At 51.3% G+C, this 23,154-nt stretch overlaps 1 protein-coding gene across 4 annotated transcripts in view; it reads left to right on the top strand.

The window, feature by feature from the left end:
* MPP2 (membrane palmitoylated protein 2) overlaps positions 1 to 23,154 on the top strand; it is a 46,368-nt gene that overhangs the window by 617 nt on the left and 22,597 nt on the right. Inside the window, exons 2-3 of one of the 4 annotated variants that reach the window (XM_018065193.1) lie at positions 16,220 to 16,326; positions 19,157 to 19,207. In XM_018065193.1, coding sequence (XP_017920682.1) covers positions 19,177 to 19,207 — 31 coding nt within the window. In that variant the 5' untranslated portion in view covers positions 16,220 to 16,326; positions 19,157 to 19,176. Of the gene's footprint in view, positions 1 to 16,140; positions 16,327 to 16,476; positions 16,687 to 19,156; positions 19,208 to 22,246; positions 22,363 to 23,154 lie in introns of those variants that run through there. The other 3 variants (XM_005693910.3, XM_005693911.3, XM_018065194.1) reach the window with 3 other exon arrangements.

Genomic DNA, 23,154 nt, shown 5'->3' with positions numbered 1-23,154 from the left:
GCTTAGTAGGTGTCCCATGGGATTCTCCAGGCAAGAATACTGTTGTGGGTTGCCTTTTCCTACTTCAGGGGATCTTCCCCACCCAAGGACTGAACCCGAGTCTCCTGAATTGCAGGCGTATTCTTTACCATCTGAGCCACCAGGGAATCCCGGGTGCTCAATAGTACATGTTAAATGAAAGACTTAACACAGTTGCGTACAGGAATGATAGTCCAAGAGTCCCCATGAACACCCGTCACACACAGAGAATTTTGTGCTGGCAACACTCAGGCGGATCCAGTGATTGATACACTGTGATGCCCATATACATGCTGCTTATGGCTGGAGCCTGTGAGACCGTTAACCCTCTCTTGGCCAGGAACTCCCCTCCTCCCCACCACCCAAAGCAGGCAACCCTGGCAGCTGTCCTGGCAGAGGGGGCTGCCCTGGCCTCACTCCTTCATGCCCTCAATGGCTTGAGGAGGGCCCCTGAGTGCCAGTCTCCATCCCAAGCTCCAGGAGAGCACAGCTGACAGGGACCACCAGACATTACCATGGTGCTGGGCAGGTGCAGAGTGGCACGGCAAAAGTATCTCTGCCCAGGACCTCCCTGGCTCTTTATATTCTTCGGCATCCATGCCCTCTTTCCCTCTAAGGCTCCACCCCCCCCTCCTGCCCTGTGTAATAACCTGAGAATTGGGAACAGGGAGAGGCTGGGGGTGGAAGCACATGGGCTGCCAGCCGTCCTGAGCAGGGCACAGTCCCTGCCAGAGGCCCAGAGGTGTGGGTGGCAGAGGCAGAAGCACTGGGGAGTAAGGTAATTTTGCTCCAAGCCTACAGATCCCAGGGAGAAACTGTCTCTGGGGTTGAAATGGGGCAGTGCTTTTCCCAGAGGCTATTTTCAGGGATAGGAGGGCTTCCCTGGTGGCTCAGATGGTAAAGAATCAGCCTGCAATGCGGGAGACCTGGGTTTGATCCCTGGTTTGGGGAGATCCCATGGAGGAGGGCATGGCAACCCACTCCAGTATTCTTGCCTGGAGAATCTCCAAGGACAGAGGAGCCTGGTGGGCTACAGTCCATGGGGTTGCAAACAGTCAGACACGACTGAGCGACTAAGCACAGGAGGGAAGCTAGGTGCCCCTTACCTTCTAGCAGCCTCCAGGGTGCCTCCCTTCCCCACAGGGCTACTGTGAGGCCTCAGCTGCTGGCTTCTGGGCCTCTGGCCTCGGGAGGTGGGTGGCAGTGAAGCTGAGGTTTCTGCCTTCAGGATCACAGACCTCTCTGCTCATCCTGGAGGATTTTCTGGCCTGCTCAGCCACTTTGGAGCCCCTGCTGTATGATCTGCAGAGCATTCTGAAGGGTGGTTGGTCTTGGCTACTTGCTTGAAGGAGGAACTCAGGTCTTGGGTTGCCTCGGGTCACAGAGTTTTGGCTGTCTGGACCTGTCAGGGCCTCTCCAACTGCTCAGCATTGCTGCTTTTCTGGGGTAAGGTTGTGAAATATAGACTGATGCTTTTTCATGCCTACCCTATCCCCAGAAGGGGCACAGTAGGAAGAATAGGGGCTTCTGGGTAGGAATCCTGATTTCATTACTTCCTGGCCATGTGACTGTGATCAAAGGACATTATTTTCCCTGAGCCTCCGCAGCCTTGTCTGTGCGATGGAGCTGGCTACACCTACAGCACAGAGCTGTTGTGAAAACTGAGTCTGATGATGCAGCTGAAGCCCTTGGACAACTCCTGGCATAAATAAGCGACTAGCCAGTATGAGGCCTCCCACTCCAAGATATGCTCCCCCACACCCCCAACCTCCATCTGCCTTTCTCCCTCAGGGGAAGTGGTGAGAAACTCAGTGTCAACATAATAGAAATTTATGGGATGGCTCAGTAGCCAAGTGAGACCAGGACTACACTTCCATGGAGCCAAGGATCTCCAGGAGAAGAAATGAGATTCCTATGATAAAATTCCACAGTACAGATGAGAGGTGAGATCTAGAGGCCAGTATACCTCAAATCGCAACAAACAGGCTATTATTTATTCCACTTAGGCACAAGCCCGGGGCTTCGCAGGTGACACTAGTGGTAAAGAACCTGCCTGCTGATGCAGGAGACATAAGAGGCATGGTTTCAATCCCTGGGTTGGGAAGATCCCCTGGAGGGGGGCATTACCACCCACTCCAATATTCTTGCCTGAAGAATCCCATGGACAGAGGGGCTTGGCGGGCTGCAGTCCATGGGGTCACAGAGAGCTGGACATGATTGAAGTGACTTAGCATGCACGCACAAGCCCAGCTCTGATACCCCGTCTCCAAAAGAGCTCCAATACGTGTCTTCTTGTAGGGCTGGCTGTGAGAACCCAGGCTGCCCTTACAAATCCCTGGGCTCCTCCTCAGGCACCAGGGCCTTCAGTCCCTCACTCTTCTGGGTTCAGTTCATTCCAGGAACCCTCAAGTTCTGAGGGCTGGTGCTCGACTCCCCTCCTTCCTTAGCCAGGATAAAAGAAAATGCTCGATGGGGTGAGCAGGTTGGGGGAGGAGGCCTAAAGAACGCTGTGTTATTATCAATAACAGTAGTTCTGTGAGTATAGAGTTACATACTGATAACTGATAAACATTGCAGCTGCTCAGTGCCGCCAGGAGGAGCATTCTGGTACAGCAGCTACAATTTTGATGGTCCATGCAGGCGTTATTAACTGCTTTCACATTTGAGGAGTCAGAGAAGTTCTGAGACCTACCTAACTGGATCTGGAGGAGCAGTCCCATCTTCTTGGAAAGCTGCCCCTAGCCAGGTACATGCCTGTCTTTCCCTCAGGCCTCCAACCATCTGCTGTCCTGAGTCCCGCTCCATTGCCTCCCAGTTCCTTCACCCATCTAGTGCTCCTAACTCCCGCAGGGGGGCTGGTCACCTTCTATACCCCTCCCCTCCCCAGTCTCCTTCCATCTGCTTGGCTGTTTTTCCCAGGGGCCTTTTCGAGTGATTGCTTCCCTGCTCCTCCAGGCCAGACACAGGCATCGGCATCAGACTGACCTGGGCTCCAAGTTTGCTGTGCTGCCTGCTGACTGTGTGTTCCTGGATAAATCACTTTGCTTCTCTGAGCATGATGTCCTCAGCTATGGCCGGTACACACAGCTAGGTCATGGGGTTATTGGGAGGCAAAGCTGAGAGGAAGCTCCTCAGGCGTTAAGCTACAAATCTGCCTTGAATTCTGTGAGTCGCCCCCAGACCCTTCAAAGAAATTCCCTCTTTTGCTTAAACTGGCTTGAGTTGGACTTTTACTTGCAACCAAAGTCTTCCCTGGTGGCTCAGATGGTAAAGAATCTGCCTGCAGTGCTGGAGACCTGGGTTCCATCCCTGGGTTAGGAAGATCCCCTGGAGAAGGAAATGGCCACCAACTCCAGTATTCTTGCCTGGAGAATTCCATGAACAGAAGAGCTTGGTGGGCTACAGTCCATGGGGACGCAAAGAGTCCAACACGACTGAGCGACTAACCAACTGTCACACGAGGGTACGTTCCTCAGTTCTTTGTCTCGTCACAACAAAGATTTGCAGTGACAAACATTAAAGCCCCCTCAGCGTGTCACAGCTCTCAGGTCTTGGAGAGACCGTGTTACAGCTCTCAGGTCTCGAATGGACCATGTTATAGCTCTTAGACAAATCAGTGTTACAGCTCTATTTTATTTAGAAGATAGCAGGAAAATCCATCTTCGAGGCACGTCGATCCAAAGAGGAGAAGAGCGCCCCAACGCGTAGGAGAGAGAGAGAGAGAGCTGGCTTTGGCTCCTCTATTTATATGTTTATCTCTCCCTGGGCCTGTCCTATGTAAATTGGGCCAGCCTGGAGTGTTGTTTGTTTTACCTGAGGTCCTCACTCCGGTCCTAGGACCTTCTTTTGTTCTATTTTTGCGGGCTTTTCCCTTCCTTGTCTTTTAGCCACTGCCATTTTGGACTCCTTTTCCCTATTCTACCTACCTAACAGAACCAAACCAAAGAAAACTGAAAAACTTCCCGTTACTTCCTGGATAAAGTCTAATCTTCTTAGCATGATGTCTTCACAATTTGAACTCAAGTCCTTCACAATTGGAACTCAACCTACTTTAAAAAAAAAAAAGAAAAAGAAAAACCTGTAAAAACATTATAGAAGAATTTAAACACAAAAATCTGCCCATTTAAAATAGATAATAGATGCATTTTGACAAATATGTAGTCACCCCCACATAGATTCAGAACATTTCCGCCACCCCAGCAAGTTCCCTCTTGCTCCTTTTCAGTTCCTCTGGCCCCAGGCCAGCGCTGATCTGATTTCCATCGGTTAGTGTTGCCTATTTTATTTTAGTTTTGCCATCATACTATTGTTGTTCAGTCGCCAAGTCATATCTGACTTTTTGCAACCCCATGGACTGCAGCACGCCAGGCCTCCCTGTCCCTCACCATTCATATAAATGGCATCAAACAGTGTGTTCTCTTTGTGTCTGGCTTCTTTCATTCAGTATGACGTTTTTGACATTTCTGTGTAGTGTTAGGCATCTTGGCCATTTGTTCTCTTTTCTTGTTGGATGGTACTCTTCCTCTGTGAGATGTATCACAGTTTGTTTATCTTCCCCCTGTTCTCGCCATTTGCATTTCAGTCCACTTTCTTCAGCCACCTTCCCACTGTTCCTGGCTCATTTCACCTGTCTAGCCCTCTGCCTGCTACATTCCAATGGTCTCCTAGATAGCCTCGCACTTTCACATTCCTCCTCCTTCGCTTGTGCTGCTGCTTGTCTGGAATGAATTGTTTCTCCTCCTCTGCCTGGTAAAACACCCCTGCCCCCCAGCCCCGGGGGCAATTCCGCTTTGCCTCCCTGGTCCCCTCCCTGCCCTGCCCTGCCCTGGGCTCCTGGGGCTTCTTTTTCTGCTCTGGTGACTGTGATGGTGTTTATGGGGTCTGCTGACAGGTGATGCCCACGTCTGGTTCTTGTGCCAGCCTGAACTCCAGCAGAGGGAACAGTGCCTTAGTCATTCCCCATCCCACGGCTGGGCCCAGTGCCTGGAGAACAGATGCCTGGGGTTAGTTGGGAGAACGTGTGTTAACTACCTTGCCTGAGTAACAGAATATGAAAAATCAGGATGTGAGTTTCACTTCTTTGAATATTCCTAGAGGGATGAGGAGGAGGGGCAGGGCAGGCCACCTCCCAGAAGGGGCCAAAGCTGCCCGGGGAAGGATCAGAGAACCTTGGAGAGAAATGGGGGAGCCAGTTCTTGAGTCTGGTTCTTCTTGCCTGAGCTTGGCAGGGACATCCAATACCCTTTTGCTCAAGCTGGAGAAGGCAATGGCACCCGACTCCAGTACTCTTGCCTGGAAAATCCCATGGATGGAGGAGCCTGGTAGGCTGCAGTCCATGGGGTCGCACAGAGTCGGACACGACTGAGCAACTTCACTTTCACTTTTCACTTTCATGCATTGGAGAAGGAAATGGCAACACACTCCAGTGTTCTTGCCTGGAGAATCCCAGGGATGGGGGAGCCTGGTGGGCTGCCGTCTATGGGGTCTCACAGAGTCGGACACGACTGAAGTGACTTAGCAGCAGCAGCAGCAGCAGAGACTCCTTCCAAAGGGGGCCGGCCTAGCTCTCTCCTCACAGCCTGTGGAGCTGAGAGCTTCAGACTCAAATCTTTTGCCTTAAGGAATCTCTTTGATGATGTGGGTATCTGGGCTAACTCATGGGAGGCTGGCGGAGCTGCTCCCATGCCTGGGACTCAGTAGCTCAATCTTCTTGATGTCCTTCCATCCTCTTTGTCTTGACCTCACTCTTAGGCCACAGGCTTTGACCTGATCTAGCTAAGCCTTTTGACTGGATCCCAAAGCAGAGTAGGGGTGCAGGTGTTCTAAAAACAGTTCTTGTTTATGCAAAGGGGAGTGTTCTGGAAAATCCCAGACGGGAAGCCCTCAGGGTCCTGCTTTAGTTCAAGAGGTCACTTAGCATTTCTTTTTATTTCCCGTGTGGTAAAAGTTTTATTACAGTGAAAAAGGGATAGAAAAAGCTTCTGACATAGACATCAGAAGGGGGCAGAGAGTGCTTTTTTTCTAGCAGCAAGCTAGTAAAAAAATATTTATTTGGTCGCATCGGGTCTTAGTTGTGGCACATGGTACCTAGTTCCCTGACCAGGGATTGAACCTGGACTCCCTCCATTGGAAGCATGCAGTCTTAGCCACTGAACCACTAGGGAAGTCCCCACTTGGCATGTTTATTGCACAGTTTATGGAGCACCTGTCTGCCTGCAGGGGTTGTAGGCACTGGGGCACATCATGAAATCAATAAAGTTCCCCTTCTAGGAGCTTCAGTCCCACTCACACTCTTATTGGGGGATGGTGGCTCAGAGAGTAAAGAATCCACCTGCAATTCAGGAGACAGGGGTTCCATCCCTGGGTCGGGAAGACCCCCTGGAGAAGGGAATGGCTACTCACTCCAGTATTCTTGCCTAGAAAATTCCATGGACAGAGGAGCCTGGTGAGATACAGTCCATGAGGTCACAAAAGGTCAGAGACAACTGAGTAACTATCACTTTCACTTTCAAAGGTTTCATTGAGATATAATTCATATATCATAAAATTCATCCATTTACTGAATACAGTTCACTGGTTTCTGGTATATTCACAGAACTGTGCAGTTGCCATCACAATCAATTTCAGAGTGTTTTTTTTAATCACCTCCCAAAAGATACTCCATGCCCTTTGGCAGTCAGCTTCTATCCTTCCCAGCCCTAGACAGCCAGCAGTCAACTTTTTTAGCTGAAAAACATTCCATTTCATGGCTATACCACATTTTGTGTATCCATCCATCAATTGATATCTATTTGGTTTGTTTCCACTTTTTGGCTATAATGAATAACACTGCTATATGTGGACCCCAGGTTTTCATTTCTTTTGAGTCCACACCTAGGAGTGGAATCGCTGGATCATATGGTTCTTTGTTCAGCGTTTTGAGGAACTGCCAGACTGTGTCCCACGGGGCTGCTGCACCATTGGTTCTATGCACTCTCACTGAGGGAGGCTCCCCTGGGCCAGACCAGAGTGAGAACTAGTGAGCTGATGTCATCTTTCCTGTAAGACAAAATACCAGTAATTTCCCAACCAGAGTTTAGTTTCCTAGCCTCAATTTAAGATAATATTATTTGGATTCTTGTCATTCAAATATTTAGTCTACTACTGAAGGGTCAATATATAACCTACTTGATTTCTTAACCTGATAGCTACATTCTCTCATAAACCACCACAGACAACTGTTTCCTCCAGAACCTTCCATTTTGGGCCACATTCTCAGTCCCAGGGGATGCCCGGTTCTGGCTTCATTGTCAGCGTGAGCAGTGGTGAGATGCCCATGTGCGTGACCCCTGAGGCCTGTGCAGGCAGAGGACGAGAAAGAGCTGGGTTTTTAAAAAAATATTTATTATTTAGTTTGGTTGTGCTGGGTCTTAGTTGCAGACTGTGGTGTGCGGGCTTGGTTGCCCAGCTGCATGTGAGATCTCAGCTACCCCATAAGGGATTTGAACCTGCATCCCCTGCATTGCAAGGCAGATTCTTAACTCCTGGACCACTAGGGAAATCCCTGGGTTGTTTTTTCTTTTTTTTAATTATATTTTATTTATTTTTTAAAAAGTTTTTTTTTTTAATTGTGATAAAAGTCACATAATGTTAAACATACTATTTTAACCATATTTAACTTTATGGTTCAGTGGCACTAAGTATGTTCACATTGTTGTAGAACTCTCACCATCATCTATCTCCCAAAATTTTCACCTTCCTAAACTGAAACTCTGTCTCCATTAAACACTAACTCCCCATTCCCTCTCCCTTCTTCCTTAACCTGGGCCCAGCCTCAGGGATTGACCAATGTACTTTCTGACTCTATGAAGTTGACTATATTCTAGTCAACTAGTCTAGTCTACTTTAGTACCTCGTGTGTGTGCTGTGCTTAGTCACTCAGTCATGTCTGACTCTTTGTGACCCCATGGACTATAGCCCACCAGGCTCCTCTGTCCATGGGAGAATGGCAAGAATACTGGAGTGGGTTGCCATGCCCTCCTCCAGGGGATCTTCCCAACCCAGGGATCCAACCCAGGTCTTCCACATTGCAGGGGGATTCTTTACTGTCTGGGCCACCAGGAAAGCCCAATACCTCGTATAAGTGGAATCAAACAATATTTGTCCACACCCAGTGTGTGTTGGAATGCATTTTTAAGGTTAACAATATATGGAGGAGTTTGGTCCCTGGGTTGGGAAGATTCCCCTGGAGGAGGGCATGGCAACCCACTCCAGTGTCCTTGCCTAGAGAATTCCATGGATAAGAGTCTGGCTGGCTGTAGTTCATAGGGTCAAAAAGAGTTGGACACAACTGAAGCGACTTAGCACACAGCACAATACATGGAAGAGGAGCTATTTTGACCGAATTTTTGCTGGCAGAGAAGTCCCTCCTATCCTTCATCTTTAGACCCTAGAAGAGAAGGAAGACAGCTCCCTTATCATAGTATCACAAACTAACGAATGCCTAATGTGTCCCTTTCCCAGCCCCCCTCTCCCATCCAAATAGGGGTGCCCTAAGAGGAATGTTAGCTTCACATCAGACCCAGGAGAAGTGGGAGAGAATTTGGCATTGACTTAATAAAAATGTCTGCTAAATAGGTAAACAACAAGTACCTACTCTAAGGTACAGGGGGCTGTATTCAATATCTTGTAATAACCTATAATGGAAAAGAATATATTTACAACTGAATCACTTTGCTGTACGCCAGAAACTAATACAACAGTGTAAACCAACTACGAAAGTGGAAGTGTTAGTCTCTCAGTCATGTCCGACTCTTATTGACCCCATGGACTCTAGCCTGCCAGGCTCCTCTGTCCATGGAATTCTCCAGACAAGAATACTAGAGTGGGTTGCCATTCCCTTCTTCAGGGGATCTTCCTGATCCAGGAATTGAACCAGGGTCTCTTGCTTTGCAGGCAGATTCTTTATTGTCTGAGCCACCAGGGAAGCCCATACCTCAAATAAAAAAAAAAGTCTGATGAAACATGAAAGCATATAGTCTTAAAATTCATAAAAAGAAATATCTTTTTTAACCAACATAATTAAGATTTATACAATTTTCACACAAAGCAGGATACAAAGAGAAACATCTTTCATCATGCAGATATCGATCAACCATTTTTGCATGTCTCTTTGGAAGGAGGGCTTCCCTGGTGGCTCAGACAGTAAAGAACCTGCCTGCAATTCAGGAGACCTGAGTTCCATCACTGGGTTGGGAAGATGCCCTGGAGAAGGGCATGGCTACCCACTCCAGTATTCTTGCGTAGAGAATTCCATGGACAGAGGAGCCTGATGGGCTACAGTCCATGGAGTGGCAAAGAGTAGGACTTTCACTTTCAGTTTTGGAAGAAGGGGGACAGTCTTCCTGAGTGAGGGAACGGAGTTGACTCCTCTTGAAGGCATCGGCTCTGCCCCTGCTCTCAGATGCTGTGCCAGGGACAGTGAGGACCAGAGGCCCTGCAGCCCTCAGCTGGGTATGGCCAGAGACCAGTCGTGGACCTCTCTGGGCTCCTGAGTCCTTAAGACACCAAACTTAAGCTCCCCCCACAGGGTGGGCACTAGAGAGCTCAGAGGGAAGCATCAGTTCTGGGTGGCCTCTTTTCTTCTCTTGGCTCTGGGGGTCCATTCATCTCCCTCTCCTGGGTTCCCTCAGCTCCTCCTGCTGTCCCCAGTGCCTGCCTCATTCACAGCTGCCTTCTCAGCAAAGAGACTTTGGGGGTCATCTCTGCATCTAGTCACCTGGCAGTCCTCACCTGTCCACACCGTAGCCCCAGTCTCACACCCAAGGGCCTCAGGCCACATCTCCTGCTGACAATCCCTGCCTTGAACCTGTTCCCAGCCTTGGCTGTATGTTGGAATACCCTGGGAACTTTTCAAACTTCTTTTATGTGACCCCTCCCTCAGAGTCTGCATGCATGTTAGCAGAGCATTCACTTGACATCAGGCGCTTCACTAGATGCTGGAATTACAGTGGTTAATAAGATGAAGTCAACATCTTCAAAGAACTTTACAGTAGTAGGAATAGGTACTTAGTGGAATAATTAATATTTCAAAAAATATCTTCAAAGAACTTTACAGTAGTGGGCGGCAGCGGTGGTTTATTCGCTAAGTCGTGTCTGACTGTTGTAACCCCATGGACTGTAGCCCGCCAGGCTCCTCTGTCCATGGGATTCTCCAGGCAAGAATACTGGAGTGGGTTGCCATTTCCTTCTCCAGCGGATCTTCCCGACCCAGGAATCGAACCCAGGTCTCCTGCACTGCACCCAGATTCTTTACTGACTGAGGTATAAGGGAATGGGAATAGGTACTTATTTAGTAGAATAATTAATATTTCAAAAAATATCTATCAAGAGGCTACTTTTTGGAAATCCCTGTTGGAAAGGTTTTTATCTCCTTTATGAGCAGAGTGGAAGGTGATCTCTTTAGATATATGGATGGATGGAGTCAGAAGGGATTTTAGTTAACTAATCCTCCCATTTTACAGATGAGAAAACCAAGGCCAAATGGCCATGTTTTCTGTGTATGAGGTGGAAGCTGTTCTCCAAAAACTAGAAGACTCTTGCTTGCATTATGGTATCCCTGCCAGGTGCTCTCGAGAGCCGCTAAGCCTTTCTCAATCCAGTATCTGATGCCAAGTTAATAAAAGATTTAAGGCGCATTAGTATTATAATCAAGTTTAGATAAATTAAAGATTAGATTAAGCTGTGATGAATAACAGCTAAGGATTAGCAAGGAAGATTACAATTGCTTTTAAGTATTTATTTCTTTTAAGGCTGATTATTATATGAGTGATCTTAAACTAAGTCCAATTTAAATGTTATTTAAGTTCAGCTCTTTTTGTGACTTACCATGTTTTTGGAAATTGAAGAATAATTGGTGAGAAACCAAGCAAATCTCTTTACTAACCAAACCTACTAAGCCAGATTCTGCCACTTGCTTGCTGGGTGATATTGGGCAAGTCACTGAACTTCTCTGGCTTTCAGTTTCTTCATTTATAAAAGGAAGCTAATAATAGTAGCTATGAAGTGAGGAGCAGCGTGCGTACAGCAGAGCCAAGATGACCTGGGGTCAAATACCAGCTCTACCACTTAGCAGTGTAATGCCTTTGGGCAAATTGCTTAACGTCTCTGTGTGCAGTTTCTTCATCTGTAAACTGGGGTGATAGAATTCCCCACCTTGGTATGTAATTATGAGGATCAAAGAAATGAACACATGTGAAGAGACAGGAATTGTGCCTGGCAGTGTGCTTACAAATAGTGGCTCTGGCGGGGAAGAGCACAGAGCATCAACCCACAATTGCAAGATAAAATTTTGAATTATGAGCAAGCTTTCTGAAAATCGAAGAATGCAGATCTAACCGGTGGGGTGAATTGTGAGGAGGCAGGTGCGTCAGACTCAGATGAAAAAGATCTCTCTCATTTCTCCTAAACTCAGCCTCCTTTCATTCCTTCATCTTTGACCCTTCCACCTTCCTGCCTTGTCCAGGGTCTGCAGGGGCACTCCAAGGCCCAGTTGGTGTGTGGGAGTCTCCAGCAATAGACACTGGCTTATGGGGGTGGATAGCAGGACGTCCTCCCATGCCCAGAGCCTGCACTGCCTTTTGTGAAGTTAAAGAAAGTGAAAGTAGATTAGTCGTGTCTGACTCTGTGAACCCATGGACTATACAGTCCATGGAATTCTCCAGGCCAAAATACTGGAGTGGGTAGCCTCCAGGGGATCTTCCCAACCCAGGGATCGGACCCAAGTCTCCCACATTGCAGACAGATACTTTACCATCTGAGCCACCAGGGAAGCCTTTTGTGAGCTCGTCCCTACTCTTATCGATGGACTGCTTATGCCTGGTCCCCTTACATGGTGCCTGAAGCAAAGCTCTTGCCACCTCAATCGGGCGCTGGAAAGAGGATAAGTGTGGTGGGTGGCACAGTTAGGACTAGGCAGGATGCCACTAACAGGTGGGCAGGAAGGAAGAGGACATGCTGTCTGTAGCAGATACCTGGGGCTCCAGAAGCCCTTGGGGGGGGGAGGCCGCCGTCTTCCCCAGGAGGACCCGAGGTCAGTTATGGGCACATCAGACAGCCAGAGAGAGAGACTAACCACCCACTGCTCAGCTGGTACCTAGTGAGGGCCTGCTCAGACCTACTCCCAGGAAGGAGCACAGTTATAGGGCATTTTCTGTGTGCCTGGTACTGTGGCATTCACTCTGTGCCCTCTCCCAAGGTGGAGGCTGTTATCCCTATTGTGCAGATGAGGAAACTGAGGCTCAGAGAGGTTATGTAACTGACCTAGGACACATATACCACATGGCAGAGCCAGGATTTCAATGCAGAGCTCTCTAGTTCCAGAACATTCCACCCCATGGGGTTGTGGCAGAGTAAAGCAAGGAGGCAGGACAAAGTGGAAGTGTTGGGCCAGGGGTGGGGTAAGGAGGGGAGGGCAATGCAGCGGCTTCTGGGAGAAGTTTTGGACCTCTAGACCGGAATCTGATGTGGGGGCAGGGCCGGTTGGTATGTGGCTGGTGGGTGATGATGATGGTGGAGGGGGTTTCAGAATGTCTGGGGTTGTGATGGGAGTCAGGGCCCAGAACATTTGGTTCTCCAGGGAGAATTTGGTTTGATCCTGGAGGCCGGGGTTGAGAGGTGGGGAGGGGGGCCACAGCTAGCTGTCCAGATGCCCTGTTGAGGCTTGGGTTATGCTAGTGCTGAAGCTGGTATCTGACTCAGTATCAGTGAAGCTGGCACTCTATCTGGAACAGAATAAGAGCATCCTTTCTCATAGATATTTGGTTTTCTTTAGAAATTTGGTTTTTGAAATGGGGAATGCACCTAGGGGTGCATCAGATGATCCTTTAGGGTGTGGTGAGAAAATACTGGAACTTCTATTTATAGTTTAAAAATAATCATTAGGATTTTTGAGTGTGATTTTTAATATACATATTAATAGTAACTATGTATATTGAAAATCACACTCGAAAATTCTAATGATTATTTAGTAGCATACATATAATAATATGGCTTCCCTGGTGGCTCAGATGGTAAAGCGTCTGCCTGCAATGCAGGGGACCCAGGTTTGATCCCTGGGTTGGAAAGAGCCCCTGGAGAAGGAAATGGCAACCCACTCCAGTACTCTTGCCTGGAAAATCCCATGGACGAAGGAGCCTGGTAGGCTAGAGTCCATGGGGTCGCAGTCAGACATGACTGAGCGACTTCACTTCACTTCATATAATAATATATAAATATAAGTATACTTACAGTGATGGTTCCAAACTTTTTGTTTTAACTGAGAGATACAGACAGTAGAAAAGGCTTCTAGAACAAGACTGGTGAATTGCTGCGGTAGTGGGCTAAGAGATCGGAGCGGGTGGGTGAAGAAACAGACTCGGGGTAACTGTTGGCGGCCCATGCTGGTCATTACCGGAAGTGCAACATCACTCAATATAGCAGGCTCTTTTAGGGCTTCCCTGATAGCTCCGCGGATAAAGAATCCGCCTGCAATGCGCGAGACCTGGCTTCGATCCCTGGATTCGATCCCTGAATTGGGAAGATACCCTGGAGACGGGAAAGGCTACCTTCTCCAGTATTCTGGCCTGGAGAATTCCATGGACTAGAGTCGGACACGACGGAGGGACTTATTTCACTTCACTTCTGCTGAAAATTTAGAACAGTCGGACACGGCTGAAGCGACTTAGCAGCAGCAGCTCCGAGTTTTCTCTCTTTCTGTGCGTTGAATCCCAACGCCTTGGAATGAATATCCCCCAGAGGAATATCTCGATTTGAGGGTAAGCAGAGACACTGCCTACACCGTTGTGATCTCTGGGGCGCAGGCAGGGAAGAAGACAGACCTCAGAGGAAGAGGACACATTCCTGTCTTCCACCTACCTCCTCCCCACCCCCACCGCCTCAGTTCTCCTTACTCCCCCTGTTCCTCCATCCCACCGGCAGAGGGGGCAGCCTTTAACTGCCATGGAATGCGTGTGGACCCCTCCAACCTGCTTCCTGCCCCAGCTACCCTATACCCCATCAGTAATATCCTCATTCTTTGGGGCCCTGCTTAGAACACAGCACGTCTATTATGACATTCAGTTGTACCGCTAGAAAGTGATTTGTGTGTCTGACATTCCCGCTTCCGGACCTCCACCTTCAGGAATCATTGATGCTGGCCCCGTAGCTGGTATCTGACAGTATCAGTGAGGCTGGCACCCTATCTGGACCAGAATAAGAGCATCCTACTCTGTATCAGGAAATGTTTCTCCTCTCTCTGTAACCTCATGGGGCTGTTGTGAGAATTAAACAATTTATCAATTGTAAGGTCTTGAACAGATGTGAGGAGCTGGCATTCTATAAGGCCCTTATAAGAGAGATGCTTGCTGACTGACTAATGGGGCAGGGGGCAGGGTGGGGGGAGTGCGAGGAGGCAGCTGGTAGGAGTAATGAGTTGGGCTCCATTTCCTAGAGGGCCAAAATCAGGGATCCTTGTTCTGGGGATCTTGAATGAAACTAAAAGTTTGCTGTATGTTGCTATGGGGTAATAGTTGCCTGACTGAGAAGTAATACTATGGAGAGATTCAAGATGCTTCCACTTCCCCACCACCAAATAGCCAGGTGGACAGGCTAGAGTAGAGGGTAACTTTCATGATGGGAAGAAGACTTCTCTTTTAAAAAAAATTTATTTGGCTACTCCTGTTCTTTGTTGTAGCATGTGGGATCTATTTCCCCGACCAGGGATCGAACCCCGGGCCCCCTGCATTGGGAACGCAGAGTCCTAGCCACTCGACTACCAGAGAACTCCAGGGGACTTCTTCCTAAATTGAATTAGGAAGATCTTTTGGCTTGAAGGCAGAAGAGAGGGCAGAAAGCATTTTGTTCCAGCAAGTTCTTTGGTTGGAGACAGAAGCCTGTAATTCCAGTCCCTGCCATCTGGGGTCGCTAACTAACTTTCTTCTCCTTGCTCAGTAATAAGGGATCGAACCGAGGTCTCCTGCACCGCAGGCAAACTCTTTAGCTATTCTCAAACCTGGCTTTCCCCCGTGGCTCAGTGGTAAAGAATCCGCCTGCAATGCAGGAGATGCAGGTTTGATCCCTGGGTTGGGAAGATTTCCTGAAGAAGGAAATGGCAACCCACTCCAGTGTTCTTGACTGGGAAATCCCATGGACAGAGGAGCCGGTCGGGCTACAGTCCACGGGTTCGGAAAGGAGTCGGACAAGACTTCGTGACTAAACAACAACGGTACTGAAACGTATGATTGCCGGAGCTCAGGGCAAGCTGAGTCTCCTGCAACAAGGGGACCAGTCCCCCCTGCTTCCAGGATCAATTTCCAAGTCAAACCCATTTCTGAGATTTCTAAGCAAGTTTCCAGAATGCAGTGCATTTCTGATCTTAGGAGACCTTCATATTCTAGAGAACAGTTGGAGAAGGTGCAGGATGGGGAATACCGCGGCCAGAGTAGTACCTCGGCTGACCCTGAGTGCACCGCGCACTTCGTAGTCATCCGGCTGAGCTTTCAGTACTCCACGGCTAGAACTAAGTGCAGGTCTACAGTGGAGCCAGAAGCTGGGGTGACGGCGGGCAACTGGGTTTGTCTTTATTTCTTGAGATGGAACTACGAAGAAGGATGGCGAGTCACCTTGCTCTGTATTCCGTAAACTGGGGTATGGCCCAGCTCTCCGGTCCAGGCTTGAAATAGGGTTTCAGCGCGCCCCGCTCCCCGCCCCCCGCCTTTTTTTTTTTCAAATTCGCCTAGCGAGTCTGGGATCCAGGTATCCACCAAAGAATTCTTAAAAGCTGCTCCTGAGTTTGAGGTCCTGTGGGGGTGGGTCTCCTGCTCCTTGAGGGGTCTCCCTAAACTTCTGCTCCCTTACCCAGTTGGGAAGCAGGATAATGAGGAAAGGTGAGGCAAACCTTGAACTGGAACGCGGGTCTAAAGCTGAGAGAGGGGGTCGGGTCTCTTACCATCGCCCTTTTAAGGGAATCACTGGGCGCCGAGAGACTAGTGGGTACAGGTCCCAGTCCTTGCTTCCCCGGGTAGGAAGCCAGCTGCGGGCGGGGAATCGTGGGCTGTGTAGTGTCTCCTAAGTCACCACCTCCGTGCCTACCCACTAGCTGCTCGGAAAGGGTACTTTCTGCGGGTGGTCCCGCGGCGTCCTTACCCTCTCCCTCTCCTCTCTCGGTCTCCGCCCCTTCGCGCAGAGGAGGCCTCGCCGCTTTAAGAGACGGAGTAGCGATTGACAAGCAATCAACGCGGAGCGCCCGGCTGCGCGGGAGCCACCCGGAGCTAGGGGCCTCTCCGGGCGCAGGTAGGCGCCCCCGGCCCCCTGGCCAGCACCCACCCGAGGGCCCTCTTGGTCCTGGAACGGCACTTGGGGCCCTTTCTCTGCGTTACACCTCTCCTGGCCTCTTCCCTCTGGCCCCTCCCCTCCCTCTCACCCTCCCGCCCCTTCTCTCCCTCTCACCCTCCCGCCCCCACTCCCCTTTTCTCGGGGCTCCTAGAGAGAGATCAGACCTCGCTGCCCGTGGACACTGGACCCCCGCCCCTGCGGTGAGGGCTCCTAAGTGACGTCAGGCACAGAGCCTGGTGAGCTGTGCCGGGGCCCGAGTGTCCGTGCGGCTTCTCCGGGGACTGTGCGGATTCTGGGGACTTCGGAGCCGGGCATTACGTAAGAACCGCGTTATTAGCTCTTCCGGGGGTGGGGGCGCAAGACGGAGGTTGTGTGGGTCCCCTTGGCTCCCCTGCCACCTTGGGGGGTTGAGATTGAGGCCAACACCTCAATCTCTCCTGGGAGAGGGTCCTGCGAAGGGGGTGTGCTGCTGCTTCGCCTCCCAGGTTGTAGAGGGGGCGGGTCTGGGTCGGGGGCCAGGACTAGGATCTGGAGACCTGGGAATAGGTCGGTGACAGGAGCGAGGAGTCAGGGCCAGAAAGTTAGGTCAACTCAGAGCGGGGAGCGTGAGGACGCGGGCGGGGGTGCGGGGTGTGCAGCCATTCAGTGACCTCATCCCCTAGTCTCCGCCGGGCGCGCACGCAGAGAGTCTTCTTTGATGGCTCGCAACACACCCCCCTCCTCCCAGGTCCTAGCGCCCAGCTTTTTAGGGCCGGGCTCTTGGGGCGGGGGCGCTCCGATCGTCGGTGCGTGCAGGCCCTCCTGGACACTAGACCCCATCCTGCAGTCTGCCTATTGCTCCCCACGACCTGTAGATCTTCAAAGCTCTTTTGTCAGACCTTTCTCCTCTATGTCTCTTTGTACGCGTATTGACAGAGCTCGGAGGAAACCTCCCCCTTTCTCGGTGGGCCCACATCGGCTACCGACCCTGGGTGGTGTGGGTAGCCTGGAGATAGGGGTGAGAGGGCACGTGGGCCCAGGGTTTTGGAAGCTGAGGTGCGAGTTCTCAGATGCCTGGGCTCTGGACCTTGACTCGGAGCCAGGCTGATTTGCCTGGCACTGCTGTTCTCCTGTGGGCACAGCCGGCCCCGCCCTCCCAGAGGCTTGGGTGGGGGTAGGGCAGAGCTAGCCGATGCCCGTGGGAATCGACTTCTCAGGGAGAAAACCCAGGCAGGCTGGGCAAGACTTCTGGGGACCGGATCCTCCCTGCCTCTTCCCACCCTCCACCCTCTGGGGAAGGAGGACTTGGGAGAGTAGTGCCAGCTGGAGAGAGCTGCAGGCTCCAGGTCCTCAGGACCCGGGCGGGCCGGGGGTGGGGTTGGGGGGTGGGGAGAAAGGGATCCCTCTCTGATGCTCTCTAGGAATAGGGGTAGCAGGGGTTGTGCCCAGGGCACTAGCTGGCACAGTGGATCCTGGGCATTGCTCCCAGTCTGGGTGCTAGCCTGACAGGGGATGTCCTCCCTTTCCCCTAAAGCTCCTTTCTTCCTTGTCCTCGGGGCAGATCCAGGAGGAAGGGGAGTCATCCTTCCACTTTTGTAATTTCTGCTACTTGAAATTACAAGTAGCAGGGAGCACAGATGACCTGCTCAGGCCTGGGAAGGTGATAGGAAGAGAGAGGATTTCATTAAAATCAGGTAGTGGTCCCTCTAGGGACCTTTTTAGGGGGAGGAGGTGAAATCGTGGCTCCCCCACCCCCAGGGCCCAGTAGCATTCAGTCCTAAAGTGGGCACTGCCAGATGCTTTCTTCCACTCCCCCACCCCTGCTGGGAGCCACCGCGCCTCCTGTTGTCATGGCAACCGGGAATTAGGGTTTTCTCCAGTGGCACAGGCCCAGAAAGGCAAAGGGATGAAGGATGGTGGGTTACCCACCTGCACCCTTCCTTGGAGAATAAGGGATCCAACCCCATTCCAGGAGGACCCGGGATGGAAACTGGGTCTATAAGTTCCATGATGGGTTTTGCCCAGAGCCCCCTGCTCTCCTTGTCCCAGCTCTGGGCTAAGAAGGGGTAAAGGGAGAAAGAGAAAGCAAGAGAGGCCCTAGTGAGGTATGACATAATTTCTGCTAGACAGATGAACAGATGTTTGTAGAGCATCTTCACTGTGCTGGGTCTAGGATCCAGAGGCAAAATAAAACAGCTGTGATTCTTGACCCATGGAGCTTAAAGTCAGGGAACACCCATTTTCTTACTTTTTACCTTTTTACTCACATTGGACTTTTCCCCATCCTCTCTCTCTCTCAAAATAAATAAAATAAAAAAGACAGATGGTAGGCAGAAATAAATTTTTTTTGAGTCATAAAACCTGGAGTTTCATTGTAGCTCTCCTTTTCTTTAAAAAAATATTTTTATTCATTTATTTGGCTGCACCGAATCTTACTTATATATGTGGGATTTTCAGTTTTGACATGTGGGTTTTAGTTCCCTGGCCAGGGATCGAACCCAGGCCCCTAGCATTGGGAACCCAAAATTTTAGCCATTGGACCACCAGGGAAGTCCCCATAGCTCTCTTTATTAGCTTTGTGACCTTGGACAAATCAACTAACCTCTCTGATCCTCTGTCTCCTCCTCCCTGGAGAGATGGATGTGTCATGTCTGCCCTTCTTGCCTCCCAGAACTATGGGATAGTTTAGTATCAGGGCGGTGCCCTCTCCCCTACCCCACTGGCTCCTCCTGAGGGGGAGGTCCTTCCCAATTCCTTCCCCATTATTTTGCCCTTCTGCCTTCTCAACCTCCTCTCTCCCTTTCTTCAGGAGCCCTTGCTGATTTCACCATGCCGGTCGCAGCCACCAACTCCGAGACTGGTAAGAAGTGGGGGTTGGGATGTCAGTTATATCAGTGGTTCAGGGGATTCCAGGCAGGTTGGGGAGCACACTGCCACTGCCACTGCCACAGCTCCCTGTAAGAGCAAACTGACCCTGCTGCAGCTGTTCCATCCAGCTGCTCAGCCATTCCTCTGGGCAACTTCTATCACCCCGCTGCATCTGCCCCAGGGTGGGGCTGGAGACAGAGCACAACTCACCTCCATGGAGGGGGATGCATGCTCTGGAGACGTCCACAGTGCAGTGCTCCCCAGATAGGTAACGTGGACCAACACATGGGAGTGTGTGTGTGCTGGGCTGTGGAGAATGCCAGGTCAGGAAGCCTTGGCTTAGTTCTGTAGGAGGTTTTAGGGCAAGGTTGTGGGCCACCCAGACAAGCTAGGACACCTCAGGAACGATCTGCTTAGATTCTTGGAGGTTGTGTCTCTTCTGTCGAGAGGTGATGTGAAACTCAAAGGCTATAATAGGGAAAGCATGTTACCATTAGGGATATTCACAGCTTTGCTGTGCTACTGAGTTGTTGTTACCTCTTTAACCTGTGACCCTGAGTCAGGGTCACCTTGCTTTGAGGACCTAGGTTTCCGCATCTGTAGAATGAGGTGATAGGACAGGATCAGCGTTTTTAACTTGTATTGGTCCTGGATCCTATTGAGAATCTGATGCAAACCGAGGGCCTTAATCATAGACTTCTATGCACGAAGTCTGCATTCTGCTCCAGGGGTTCAGGGATCATACCCTGAGTGTATGCAGAGACCCGCCAGGTGAAGTGCCCTGTACTCAGGCTCTCAGAGGGCCCTAACAATTGTGAACCATTGTTGTTTTTCTCTCATTGATCCCCGTTTGGGTGCCTCCTGACCGTGTAGCCCCTTCTGTCTCTCTAGGCACTGCTATTGCTTCTGCAAGATGTTCCAGGCCTCCCAGTTCAGTTAGAGTGACTTCTCTGTGCCCTCCCCTCTGAAAAGCTGAAGCAGGAAAGTGAAGGCTGCTGTGAGGGGCCAGAACTAAACTGTGACACCCTTGTCCCCCCAGGAAAGGCCTCTTCTCCATGCAGTGGCCAGACTCTCCCAATGTCCCCTAACTGCTGCAGCCTTGGAGGGTTCAGTGCATTCCCCATTGCTCCAGCCTGCCTGGGCCCCTCTGTAAGCTGCTTAGGGGTTAATTAAGCCCATCCCTGAGCCTGTGATTAAAGGCCTGTCAATCTGGGGCTGTCCAGTAAACCCATTAATGGTGCCTGGCAGGGGTGTAGAGGGAGGGGAAGGCCCAGCGCTTTGGTTTCCCTGCTGCAGGCCGCTTGATGGGCCCTGGTGGGGTGGGGGACAGGGTAGGGAGTGGAGTTCAGGAGATAGGTGTGAGGGTCTGCTTCCTCGGAGGACTCCTGGGGTACCTGCTCCCCTGGGTGTTGTGTATCCAACGGGCTTTCTGTATCCAAAGGAAGAAAGTTGCTTAAAGCAACTTAAGCAAAGCAAGTTGCTTAACCTCTTGGAGGCTGCATTTCTTCCTCTGAAAAGAGGTTATGGGCGACTCAAAGGCCAGAAGCTTTGTCTTTCCCTCAGGTGGCCCTCTGTGCCTGCCCTGGGGTTGGACTGGCTCCTGGCCTCAAAACTCTAATGGTGGCTTCTGCCCCTTCTCATTTGGTGGTCATTACACTTCCCATGGGTCTGGTAGACAGCTGTACCCTTGCCTCTAAGGTCAAGTTCACCCCCCCCCTCCCCTTTACCTTCCCCCAGAGATCCTTGCCTTGGCCTCTGCAGAGATTGAAGCTAGCAGGGTCCTTCTACCCTGATCCATGTATCAATATAGCCACTATCATCATGAAGGGAGTGAGATGGTGTGGATGTTTTCCTCTTGCAGAGAGACCCTAACTCCATTTCTAGTAAGGAGGAGGAGCTCTTTCCCTGAGGGTTGGAGATGTGTGGGTGTTGGCATGGGCTGCGAGTTTGGACGCCTTGCCCCTGGACTCCAGACCTGAAGCTCTGCCTCAGCACCGGGTTCCCTCCTTTCTTTGAATTAAGGCTGGGATGTAGGGCTTTCAGGTGGAGCTGTCCCTTTAAATCTCTGGGTTAATGTTCTAGTGTGTAATCCTGCTTGCTGCCATGGCAACCATGGTGTGCTGTGACCCTGTGCCACTCCTCAGGGAATGGCAGTCTGGTGGCAGCAGCAGTGCCTAGTGGTGGCCTCAAGGGTGCAGGGTCTCAGGGGAAGGAATGGTGGCTCTGGGCTGGGGTAACTTTCAAAACCCCTCCTTTCCTGCCCATGCTAGTCTCTTCTGCATGAATACTCCCTCACCTTTCCCAAGTCCCCAGTACCCCAGTCCCAAGATGCCTGACTTGCCCACAGGCATCGCCCCTGAAGCAAGTTGGAGGCGGGGCGCAATTGGAGATGGGGATGGAGAAGCTACTCCTGAGATGTGGGGTCTGAGGGCTGTGCCAACTGCCTCCTCATGAGAGTCGTTCTTGGGGGCTTCCTTTGACCCTGAGGGGGTCACTGTAAAGAAAACTGGGCTTGGTGAGGGGACCGAGAGGAGCGGTTGGAAGTCTCAGAGGAGCGGTTGGAAGTCTCGAGGAGGAGGTGGCAGGCGGTGTAATTGGCAGGCGGGAGGGACTTCTAGAAGAGAGGGACTGGAATAAGATGGGGCCAAGTCCCCACCCACCTTGGGTTTCTGGGAGGGGAGGGTCTCTGAGCACCGCTCCAATCTTGATGGGGGGCAAGCTTAACAACACCCGCACCCCCACCCCCCGGCCGGAAACCTTTCCTCAGCCGCCTCTTTGCCTTTTAGTGGTAGGTATTCAAACGGGAATCTGGCCACCGTGGAACGAGGACCCTTCCACGGCCCCCTCCCAGCTCTTTCACAGCCCCCTCCCGCCTGTCTGCTCCCAGTCTGGGCTTTGGCCAATCAACAAGGCGGTCAGGCTGCTCAGCCTTACAATTGGCTGATCCTGCAGAGGGCGCTCCCTGAGTCCCACCTCCTCCAGCGCTGCCCACCTCTGGCTGGGAAGGCTGCGGCGGCGGCGGCGTGGAGGCTACTCCACAGCCCAGGTCCCGGACGGGGTCAGCCATGGCCGGCAGCCCAGGGAGCGGGGCCTCTTTGGAGGGTATATCCCTGGGCTCCTCTGAGGAAGCTGAGATCCGGAGGGAAGGTAGGGAAAGGTGGAGTGGCGAGGCTGGGGTCTGGTCCTGAGGGGTTTAGGGCATCTGGAGAGGGTACCCTAGAAGCGGGCTCTCCGGAGCTTAAGGGTCTCGGGGCGCGGTCCCCCAGGAGGGCTGACCTGTACTGAGGGCACCAACTCCCTTGGCTCAATCCCCTCCCATAGCTGGCAGGCTGGGGAATCTGTGTATGAAGATGATAGGAGAGGAAGGGTCCCAGGATATCCTGGCAGAGTCTGAAGGGTTCTTGCCCTGGCCTCTTTCTGAGTCCACTAAGGATCTTGCAGGTTTCTGACCGATGCCAAGCCCAGACATGAGCAGGAGGGGTCTGGAGGGCAGGCATGAATGTCATTTGTGGAAAAGGTGGGGAGAATGAGAGGGAAGAGAGTGGGAGGCCAAGGGTCCCTGACCAGTGGATGCCAGCTTCCAATCTCAGAGCCTCCTGCAGCCCACCCTCATTCCTTCCTGGAGGAGAGGGCATGGCTGAGAACAGTGAGAGGTGCCAGGGACTGTACCCACCCTCCTCCTTCCCAGCTTGGGTGCTGTTATGCAGATGTAGGCGTGGGTGGCAGGGTGGCAGAGTAATGATACCCCCTGCCCATCTCTGCCCCCAGCTGGGCACACTCTGCTTCTGCCTCCCTTCCCTCAGAACCTGCCACAGCCAGTAGCTCCCACCTCTGCTGGTGGGGGAAGACAGCCCCTACCTGAGGCTGAGCCCCTAAGCAGTGGCCCAGCTTCAGGTATTCTCCCCTTGCTGATGTCCCATCCCCAGCTGAGGGTTTGGT

This window comes from Capra hircus, chromosome 19 (genome assembly GCF_001704415.2).
Source record: "Capra hircus breed San Clemente chromosome 19, ASM170441v1, whole genome shotgun sequence".
NCBI classification, from domain to species: domain Eukaryota; kingdom Metazoa; phylum Chordata; class Mammalia; order Artiodactyla; family Bovidae; genus Capra; species Capra hircus.
The sequence above is the reverse complement of the archived record's forward strand: the minus strand, read 5'-3'. Positions and strand labels throughout refer to the sequence as shown.